The 12,039-nt window shown below is 29.4% G+C and overlaps 1 protein-coding gene across 1 annotated transcript in view; it reads right to left on the bottom strand.

Annotated features, from left to right (window-relative positions):
• The window catches only part of LOC129960149 (monoglyceride lipase-like), a 76,717-nt gene that overhangs the window by 33,054 nt on the left and 31,624 nt on the right, over nt 1-12,039 (bottom strand). The window contains exon 2 of the mRNA XM_056073333.1: nt 202-308. Coding sequence (XP_055929308.1) covers nt 202-308 — 107 coding nt within the window. The remainder of the gene's footprint in view (nt 1-201; nt 309-12,039) is intronic.

The following is a 12,039-nucleotide window of genomic DNA, read 5'->3' as shown; positions in this document are numbered from 1 at the left end:
TAGATTAATTGATATTGATGTTCTGCAAATATTAACATATTGTGTTGGGAAAAAGAAGCATTAAATATAAAAAAATTATCATACTTACCATACCAGACTTACCATATCAGGAAGGGAATAAAAAATAGATAGAAAAATTCTAACTTTACAAACATGAAAGTTGAACTAATGTGGGTAAAGAAAAAAAAAAGCCTTGCTTACCATGGTCATGAGAAAAAACCAGAAAATTGTGCGAAACTAAAGTCTGGGCAAGTGGTTCGTAGAGAAGGCTGTGCTCGGCATATCCATGGGAGAGGAAAACAAGAGCCCTGTAAAATAACAAATTATTCAGGTCGTACATGCTCATAAATAACAAATATATTATTCAAGAGATGTTTTTTGGATTGAAAAGGTATATTTTTAAACATTAGCTCAGTAATATCATATTTTCAGCTCTTATGTTATAGGTTTACAGTTTCTAACATATAAATTTAAAAATAAACATAGAAAATATACGGATTATTTTTTAAAAAAACCTTTAAAATGTTAAAATAAGTAGAATTATTCAATTTTTAAAGATAAAAACACTTCTTAATTTTTATAATTATTCAATTTTGGTACAGATCTGTAGTTTGGGTGCAAAAACTACATGCCAAACTTCAGTTATCTAGCATGCTACGTTTTTGAGTTGATGTGGTCACATTTATGAGAATAGAAAAACTGACACATATGAAACTTATAGAAGGATATCTTCTAAAATTTAACATAGATCTGTTATTCTAATGACAAAGCAAGACATCAGATTTCGTATTTTTAATTTATTGTGTGAATATTCACAAAGTTGAAAAAACTAAAAATAATACTAAATATCAAAAACTTAATAATAAATATATTGACAAAAACATTCCTGAATATTCTTTTAAAGTAAAATACACATTTTATAAAAGCAATTATAATTTCAATTTACTTAGAATTCTTTTTGAGTGCTTCGCGCTTTTACGATTCGTCTTTGATGCTGATTTTTTTAATTAAAAAAATTTCTACTTTATATTTTGCTAATGAAACCATTTTCAAAAATTGTGATTATTTTCTTTCATCGGATCAATAATGTGTGTTTTGTTTGAGCTGCTATTTTTATTAAGAAATTTTAAGGACTTATCAATAAATTTGTAAAAGATTCCATTTACAACTAAAAATAAATATTGTTGTTCTCCTTAAAAAGAAATAACACTGCGAACAATCTTTTCACACTAATTATGCGATTATAACACTCAGACTATAGTTGACAGTACACTTTTTGCAACAACAATAACAACAAAATCAGAAAATATATTTCCAATACGATAAAGTTATGCTTTTTTAGCACAAAGCCTCCTTTGTTATTTGAGAGCTAATCAAACAAACATAAAATATTTACAAAGTAATCGTTTATTAGATTTCACACAGTATACAGAAGCCAGTTCGAAGCTCTTTATGACAACTTCTAAGCCGATTACATACAAAGGTCAAAGATAAATGATAAATGGATGTTTCTTTAAAGAAAAAAAAAAGATGACTTTGATGCAAACATAAATTGTCTTCGTGTTCTGCCCATGTTTTTTATGCATTCAAGTTTTAAAAAATTAGGAAAACTGTTCAAGGCAGCTGTTGATGACATTGCAAAGTTCATTTATTTGCTTTACAAATGAGTTCGATTTGCACATGCATCTTATTTCATTTATTCTATTTTACTTATTTTTTTATTTTTTTTTTTCTAAAGAGGTCTGGTTCAGATATGTTAATTCTTAAGCAATTAGGAAATCATATTTCACGCAGTGAATGTATAAATTAATCAAAATATGAAAAAAAAATTATATTTTATTATTAATTCGAATTTAATTTATAAATTCGAATTAATACTGTACATTATATGTAAATATTCAAAACCTGGTTGATAAAAATTAATTCTTTCCAAAACTGCTTAGGTTTTGAAAAGAAACCCACTTATACGTCAACTGAAGTACAAACAATTTATCTGAAGATTGTTGTGAAACCTCTTTTGCTAGGTTTCTCAAAATGTAGTGACTGTAATTTTTATTGGCTTGATATATATATGCCTTACACGATAGCCCAACGATTCCCGTAAAGCTGCTGATTTGACAAAACATACACATATACATACATATATACATGCATGCATACATATATATATTATCTATGTATGCATATACAGGTTGCTCCATTAATAGGGGAGGGGAGGAATCTAAACAAACGTTGGAGTTTCCGGCTGAAACTAAGGTAAAACCAAATACAATTGAAAACAGAATGTGAATGCCTTTTTTTCTGTTTCTGTTTTTATCATATATATATAAATGCTATGGTTAATGAGGGTAATCGGTTTGACTGAAAAATTGATAAATCACCTTGATTGGTAATTATCCATATTAGCCATATAATAAACTGATTACTCACTTTCTCCTATAATTATCCATGAAAACCGATTCATCATAATGACTGTAATATACATATATACACATAAGTATATTACTATTGTTACAAGCATTTTATGCACGAAAAAAATATTGTTGGAATTTGAAATGTTAAAACTATATATGTAGAATGTTTGCATGCCATGTTAGTATGTCACTTAAAAGAATGTTTTTGACGTTCTAGGAAATTTCCAGTCAGTTAAGGCTTAAAAAATTTAATAATGGCCATATTTCTTTGTTCATTTGTTTATTAATTGGAAATTTCAAAATGTATCTGATACGACTATTTAAAATAATTGAGACAAGGTGGAAAGGTGATATTACTTATCGTATCAAAGTAAGCAATGAATGCTTCAAATGCTCTAAAAGTAAAAGTGATATTACTTACCACAACTCTTTTATCAATTTATCTATCTAAGTAAGTAATGAATGTTTCAATAGTCAGCGGGAGTGTTCTCAACTTCATTTTCTCATATGTTTGCGCAATCAGACTCGTTTTGTGTTTAGCTACTTACTATAGAGAAGAAAATTAATATACAGCTTGGACCTTTTTGTCATTGACAAAAAAGGTCAAGATTTTTATGCAGAGCTACAACTATGAAATCAAAATCGCATACCTAATTTCGTATTCTTAGTTTAATTCATTTTCATATTACCACGTTCACATGCAAGTGAATAGTCCGACAGACTACCTTACCGACTTTTGATCACTATTTGACACAGATTTATATTATAAAATATCCATATCTAAATATCAAACATTTATTCATTTATATTGCTGAATTCAGTTATAGCATTCACAGGCAGGCAGATACAAACAGGCAGGCAGCCAATCTTTCAACTGATTTGGTTTCAAAATATTAAACAGATTTGAAACTTATTAACGAAGTTATAATTCAAAATTTATTTTAGCTAATTTAAAATCTAGAATCCAAAAATTTAGCTAATTTTAAATCTGTTCACATAACTGAAACATATGGAATATTTGCAGACATGTACAATTTTAGTGCTAAGATAGTCTACCAAAATTCATGTCTAAACATTTACAATTTTAGTTCTAAGATAGTCTACCAAAATTCATTTCTAGACATCTACAATTTTAGTTCTAAGATAGTCTACCAAAATTCATTTCTAGACATCTACAATTTTAGTGCTAAAATAGTCTACCAAAATTCACGTCTATTTTGTATCAGTGGTTTCACAAACTGAATAATTTCAAAAGGGTGTGTTCGAACTCATAGATATCTGAAATGTGGATATTTATCAAAATTTCGAGGTGGGATATTTAGTGATTACAATAATTTTTAATAGTGTACCTTGTATTCGAGAAACTATAAACCGAATTAAGAAATTAAACGAATTAAACCTTTTATAAGTCTTATTCTCTTATTTCGTTCTATTCAAACTGAATGTGATATAAAATAAATGCAATAATTCAAAGTGTTTCCATTCATTAATTTATTGCAATAAATTTGTAGATAACTTAATTATATATAATTATATTTTTCAAATTCCATGAAAACAAATAAAAAAACATTTTATAGATACAGTTAAGAATAAAAGTCCTTGAAAAGAAACACATTTTTAGATTTAAAAAAAAGTCTTAAGAATGATACAGAAATTTTTTTCTAAAATATTCTGTTCTAAATAGAATGATTATTTCAATGCATTCTGACTTTTAAAAGTTAACAGAATAATTTTCAAACACCGTAGCTAGCGATTAGTAGTTGAAATCTTTATTTGTCTTATGACAATGCTCTTCAAATTGCCATTGTTCATACGAGAAAAATAGGTCAAATTTTCTCTTTTTCTTCATGCCAAAGAATATAGAAGTGTTTATTGAATCAAAACTATTTAACCTCTACTTCTTAAATAAAATCAAGGATTTTTGAATTTAGTTTAATACAAAATGAAGGTAAGTAAATATTGGAGGGAAAAAAACCATCCTATTAAATGAAAGATTTCGAAATATACTTCATAGGAATTTTTCTAAGAGAAAGAAATTGTGACACTTTATCTTCAACTATAGACTGTAATACTTCTTCTGCATCTTATCTTCAACTATAGACTGTAATACTTTATGTATCTTATCTTCAAATATTGGAAAATTCTGAATTATTTTTAACCATATATAACATTGAATTTAGAATATACTTTCTTATCATTATAGGTCCAGGGAAATGGCATGAACAATTATTGCGTCAAATATCCTGGTTGAATCTTACTTTTGGAATGAATGTCTATGGGGCTTTGTTTATAATGCATTTCCTGAACATGTTTGTCACTCATCTCGTCAACATGGCATGTAGATAATGTAACATGAGATTCATAGGTACATAGAAGTTTTAAATGTGATGTAATAATATAGAATCTTACCTTTTACCTTATTGTCTAATAGAAATTGTATATCATGCATTTATGAAGCATGTCTATCCATCGTTTCGCTGAACTAGCAACATTACATATAGATAATACAATATGAGCTCCATGGGCACCTACTTCTTTTAAATGCAGTAGAATGATGTAGATATAGTAGTAATGATGTAAATGTAGTAGAATTCTTACCTTTCGCCAGAATGTCTAATGTACATTGTGTATCTTGTATTTCTGGAGTATATCTCTCCAGCGTTTCTCTCATCTCGCATATGACAAGTAGATAATACAAGATGAGTTTCATTGATGCATAATACATGCCATGTAATGATATAAAATGTTACCTTTCGCCAGAATGTCTAATGTACATTGTGTATCTTGTATTTCTGGAGTATATCTCTCCAGCGTTTCTCTCATCTCGCATATGACAAGTAGATAATACAAGATGAGTTTCATTGATGCATAATACATGCCATGTAATGATATAAAATGTTACCTTTCGCCAGAATGTCTAATGTACATTGTGTATCTTGTATTTCTGGAGTATATCTCTCCAGCGTTTCTCTCATCTCGCATATGACAAGTAGATAATACAAGATGAGTTTCATTGATGCATAATACATGCCATGTAATGATATAAAATGTTACCTTTCGCCAGAATGTCTAATGTACATTGTGTATCTTGTATTTCTGGAGTATATCTCTCCAGCGTTTCTCTCATCTCGCATATGACAAGTAGATAATACAAGATGAGTTTCATTGATGCATAATACATGCCATGTAATGATATAAAATGTTACCTTTCGCCAGAATGTCTAATGTACATTGTGTATCTTGTATTTCTGGAGTATATCTCTCCAGCGTTTCTCTCATCTCGCATATGACAAGTAGATAATACAAGATGAGTTTCATTGATGCATAATACATGCCATGTAATGATATAAAATGTTACCTTTCGCCAGAATGTCTAATGTACATTGTGTATCTTGTATTTCTGGAGTATATCTCTCCAGCGTTTCTCTCATCTCGCATATGACAAGTAGATAATACAAGATGAGTTTCATTGATGCATAATACATGCCATGTAATGATATAAAATGTTACCTTTCGCCTGAGCTCCTAATGGGCGCTGTGTATTGTGTATTGACGACACAAAGTACACTAAAATGGTGTTGAGAGATTTAAACACGATTCAACTTTAAAAATCAAGTTAATAAAGGCACAAAATTAATTTAATGGGAGACGCTACTGCTTTAATAAAAGCAGATTAGCAATATTTAAACTTTTTGGACGATATGTACAATTTGTCATAAGTATCATTTATAAGTCGAATGTTTCTCCTTTGGTTATTTATTTATATTTTAAGAAAAAATTTCCAAAATTTAAAACCAAAGAAATGCTACATAGTTTTTAGCTAACGATTCTCCGAACGGCGAAGTCAAAAATAAATTTTAATTCGGCCAGTAAGATGATTTAAAACCTTACGTTTTTAAGAAACCTGTACTGATAGGATTATCTTTTCAAGAGACGTATAACCATTGTGTAAAATGGAAATGCAATGAATATTTTTTTTTCCTTTTGGACAGAAGAGTTTTGCACAATAGAACCGAATCGCGGGGATTACCTTGAAGCTCTTACGCATTACACCAGAAGACTTTGGAAAAAGACAAAAACCACTAAACTCTTTAAATCTTTAAGAAAAAAGCTATCGGGGAATTTTTTTAGGATTCAGCTTCCAATGAAATAAATCTGTGTTTCGTTTTGTTCCTGTCGTTGCTTACGTCTTTTAACAAAGAGTATTCTTTAACTTTCTCAAGATGCTCCATTTCTTTACTTAGAATAATTTACATTACATGCTTTCATTCTTGGTTTTTCTTAAATTAGTTTTGTCTAGCCAGTGGATAAACAAGCTTATAAAGGTACAGTAGTACTAATAAATAAATACGATTGATATTTATTTGAAATAAATTCTAAGTATAAGAGCTAAATACTCTACAACATTAATACTATGCATTTGTGAGAAGCGTATAACTTTTGTTTTGAATATTTATATCTATGCAATTTTTTCCCGCTTTTTACACTTTTCCACGACTTACAAAACCATTCTTTGATCCTATAAAAAGTGTAAATTTGGGTCAATACAATATAGTATTTATTATTGGCATAACGTTTAACTGACATAACTAATTAAACGGCTTTCAGAAATCTATATATAACTATAAAAATTATTCTTTTTTAGATAAACGTTTGTTTTTCATAGAAAAGCAAATTTCAGAAAAAGGGTTTAACTTGAATCCCTACGAGTAATATATATGTTCCAATGGATTTATTATTATTTTTTTGCCCATTTTTAGTTTGATTTGCTTCAAGTTTTTAAAAAGAAAATTTTGTAACGTTGGAGTTTTCACTCACTACCTAAAATAATAACTTTTTAAAATTTTGTACAGATAGTTATTCTTGATGATAATGCGGTATTTTAATGTATTCAGATCTTAATTATCAGTTAATAGAATATTTTTTTTAAAATTTCATTTCATAAGATTCTAAGAATTTTATGTCATCTTGTAATGAGTCCGAGAAAAATTGGTTTCAAGATATAATATTTGTAACAATGAATTATAGATTAAGAACTAAAAAGCAGAAATTAAATTTATTGTAAATAAAATAAAATAATTTTGATTCCGTACCAGTGGCACCACCTGGTAATAAGTTTGATAAGCAAAAGAACTCTAGAATTAAAAGTAAAAAATAATTAAAGTATCAAAATCTACTATTCAGTGCATTAGTAAAAGTGTGTTTTAAAAACTCTTTCAAAATCTCTAATTTATTACCCGGAAACGGACAAAATCATTGTGAAAAAATACAGTATGTTTCCATTCATTCACAAGTCAAATAGTTTTTTTTTTTTCCTCTTAGAAGAGAAATTATCCGTTAGCCTGCATTTGCAATTCAAAATAATCTGTATGTTCAGCTGCTGCATAGACAGATTGTCTTCTACGGATGTACCCTTGACTTTGAATGTAAAAATACTAGTACAGGTACATCCACAGTTAGGTCAAGGGGATACCTGTACAAGAACAGGTTCACAAAAAGAAAATGCAAACCAATTTTTCCTTCTTTCACGCATTTGAAGAAGAGAATATTACAACCCAAACGTGTTAAATTTATTCAAATCAACAAAAATTTAAGAAATTAAAAAACACGTTTTTGTTAGTATCTTAAAAGAATCACGTTATGATAATATTACTTTTAGCAAATCGGAATTTTAATCACATTTTTATTTTAAATTAATTTTTAGGAATTTTCTTTATTATGATATTCAATGCAACTAGATTTCTTTCTCAAGTTGTCTTCAGCTCCTCACAATTTTACATTTTTTGTATTGGAATAATTTTTTAATAAAAACAATACTATTTTCTACATTTAAAAAGGACTTTATTAATTTCTACATTTAAAAATATTTAAATAATTTCTACACTAATAAAAACGTGCTTTTAAAAACCTTGTTCTATATAAAAAAGTTTTTTTCTATATTTTAATCTTTAACATACTTCACAATTCCTTATTATAAATATTCTGGATTCATTAAATCCATTTTTTAAAAAAACATACTACAAATTTTACTTAATTTCTTTTCGATTTTACGATTTCTACTTTTCCCATCAAATTTAATAAAAAAAGTTATTTTCTACATTTTAATATATTGATAAAAGCGGAATTGTATTTTTTTTTATTTTGTAACTTTTAATATACTTTATGTTCCTTCATTACAATTATTATGGTATCTTAAAGTCATTTCTTTCTCAGTTTGCAACCAGATTCCTACTTTTAAAATAAAAATAAATCGATTAATTAATAAAACATCGGAAAAAACATTTCTATATTGCATAGTCATCGGAAACACAAAAGTGAAAAAAACTTCAGAATTCTAACATGTTAATTAATGAATGAAAAATTAATTACAAAGTACCATCTTGAAAAAGCACAATACGAAAATAAAAAAAAAAAAAAAGATTACAAGAAGGGGGGGGATACAGAATAATCAATCATTCATTTCATGTAATTCCAAAAAAAATGACATTCAGGGGAATTTAAAAAGCGGAGATTCATTAAAATCGGGAATTGTATCTTTTAATGTCCACAATATTTTCTCTTCGTATACTTCATATACAACAGAGAGAAAAAAAACGTAATTTTGAATTCTAGTTTGACAAATTGGTTTCATTTTAGAATTTTCATTTTAGAAAGCTATATTTCACGATCATTAAAAATCCGTTTCAGTCAAAATCAAATGATTTTAATTTCCATGTTTTTCATGCAAAATAATTATAACGAAATCCATCCTCTTCTTGTGCACCCAAGAAATTCTTGAAAAATCAAAAAATAATAATTAAATCACCGGACGTTGCATTTATGCTATTAACAATATTCTTACTTCTGTATTAAAGGGATCCAGTTGAGAGAAAAGCAGAAGGCCAAATATAACATTAGCGATAAAAAAAAAAGTAGTTGCAATCTTATCAGTCTCTTCACAATCGCTTTTTCTATTCTTGGCATCAAAAACAGAAAAAAAAAGGAAGAAAGAAAAAAACCAGCTGAAAGAACTAACGATGACGAATGCGTTTTTTAATCGCAAAGTTTCAAAACCCCGCTCCAACCGATATTTTATTCCTTTGAAATAATAAAAAGCAAACAACAGAGATTCTTTTTGCCATTTTCTTATTCGTGTTTTTTTTAACGCAGAGAATTCTTTTTATCGCAAATGCTTCAGATGAAGAAATATTAGGAAAGGAAACAAATACCTTTTTTTTCTAGAGAATTTCTTTAAGGACATCCCTTATCAAATGAGTTGCATCGTATTTTTAGGGGAAGTTACAAGTTAAAATATCTCACATCTTGAAACTGCGTTTATTCTTGTTTATCTTTTTGAAATTCAAAGCATGAACTCGGACTAAATAAATTCTAGATTTTTTTTATCGCCTCCATTGAGATTCAAAGGACTTTAACATTTATTTCTTGTATGTGTATGCTCGAGTGAATGCAAGTGTGTTTAAGTGCATGTGCACTGATTTCTTTAACTAAAATATTTAAAATGCTTAAATTTTATGACATTTAAAACAATTTAACACTTTTGCATATTAAGAATCAAAATGACGGCGTCCTGGTATAGGGGTAGTGTGTCGTCCCCGTGATCAGGGCGTCCCTGGTTCGAGTCCCGGTTTGGGCATGGTTGTTCTTCCGCTGTTCTATTTGTGAGATGTGCGAATGTGCCCTCCTGTAAAAAGGGGTTGTGCAAGCGAATGAGTGATGCGTGAGTAGCAAATTCGTACTCTTGGCCCTAGTTGGCGCTACTATAAAAATGCTCCCCCTCCGGCTTAAATCGCTGTTTTCGTAACAGCGGGCTTGTCCATGGAAAGTGCCATAAGACGCAACAACAAGAATCAAAATACTCAAATCTATTTAAATGTTATAGTGTGCGCAGGATAGTGTAGTAAATATTGACAACGCTCAGCTGCTATTGCATATAGAGCAAACATTCTTTGATACCTTATATATACGATTATTAGCTACACATTCCGAGCATGGGCTTTATATAGTTAGGAACTAGGTGCAGAATATCTCACTGATGAGTGACCGCTAGACATGCGCGTGGTCAGAGTCCTTCCATAGAGGATTGAGGAATTCAATGTTCAGTAACCTGATCTGGGACTTTTACAAAAATCCCACAAATCTTTCGCGAAGACCTAGTGCGACACCCCATTTGCTGATAAAAAAACTTGCAAATTTGAAAAGAAACCTCGGAATTTGTTTATAAAATATATGTATCTTTGAACACTTTCGCTTCATTTTGATATTTCCGAAAGCATTTTATTTATAAGTAAAATATGAGATTGATTGAATTAAATTGCTTTATTCGGACATCGCATTCCCCATACAAACGGTCCCGATCTTTTTATTAAATATGCTGAGTTACATATTCTACCTGCTTTCGATGATATTTACAATTTAAATTAATGTTCCAATGGTACAATTAAAATCAATATATTCCTGCATTACAGTTATGCGTTATTACTATGCGTGTTTCGTAGTTAATTAAAGATAATTATCTGATAGTCTTTAAGGTTTGATTAATGGTCCCAATGGTCTTCTTAGATCAGAATTTGTGTATTAATTGGAAGGCACTGGCGAAAAATAGTTACTCCTCTCTGGCATGAATCTAAAATGTGGTATTTGATGATTTTTAGGCGATTCATTGTTGGCATGCTGTTAATACACAGGAACGAAAAACCGATTATGTATTTTCGACATCTTTTTTTCATACCGTATTGAATGTTTTTGCGTTAATGCATTGCGTTTTTGCGTTAATTGCAAAAGTGCAGATGGTCAATATCTTGAGAATATGATTCCAAATTTGATATGGATCAGCATTTTAGTTGCTTAACTTTCACAAAATTCTATCTATTAAGATCTTCATGTTTTTTAGTTGTCGTGTCTGCTTGTAATCTGACAGACGGATAGACAGACTTCCTCTAAATGGATTTCGTTGCAAAATAAATTTATAAATTTGGTGTTAAATTCATGTAGCACATTTCATCCATCTAGCTCCTAGCATTTTTGAACTATCGCGTTCGCAAACAGGCAGACATAATTCTAATAATTTATTTCGAGGGTTCAGGTTGAACTAAGGTCTGAAACGGTAAAGGGCATCAAACCCACGGGATCGAATTTTTTGACGATTACGATAATTTTACTACTTCGTATATGAGAAAATGGAAAATAAGAACAATGTTGGATCAAAAAAGGACTGTGCAATTAAATGACTCATTTGGCTTCATTTTTATGTGAAATTCAGAAATGACAGTTCTGACGATTATTTTCTTTGCCTTATTTTCTTTTCACCCTTTTGTTCCTCAGCAACCCTTTATTCCTTCCACCCCCATTTTTGAGAAATTTTTCAGGGTCCTCTGAAGATCATCCATGGATTACAGTTCCATCAACTCCCCGCTGAAAATCATCCTAAGCCAAAAGCTTCTCCGCTTGAGGAAACCGAAAAAAAATCGATTGCTTACGAAGATTTATAACTCTCAAGAAGAAAAATTTTTCTCAGTGAAGTTGGCGATCCATCATTGAACAGTCTGTTGGAGAGAACAGGTTATAAATTAATGATTCTTCACTGACACAGTGTTTAGTTGAACGAAAGGATCGTGAGCTTACTTTT

This window comes from Argiope bruennichi, chromosome X2, assembly GCF_947563725.1.
Source record: "Argiope bruennichi chromosome X2, qqArgBrue1.1, whole genome shotgun sequence".
Taxonomy (NCBI): domain Eukaryota; kingdom Metazoa; phylum Arthropoda; class Arachnida; order Araneae; family Araneidae; genus Argiope; species Argiope bruennichi.
The sequence above is the reverse complement of the archived record's forward strand: the minus strand, read 5'-3'. Positions and strand labels throughout refer to the sequence as shown.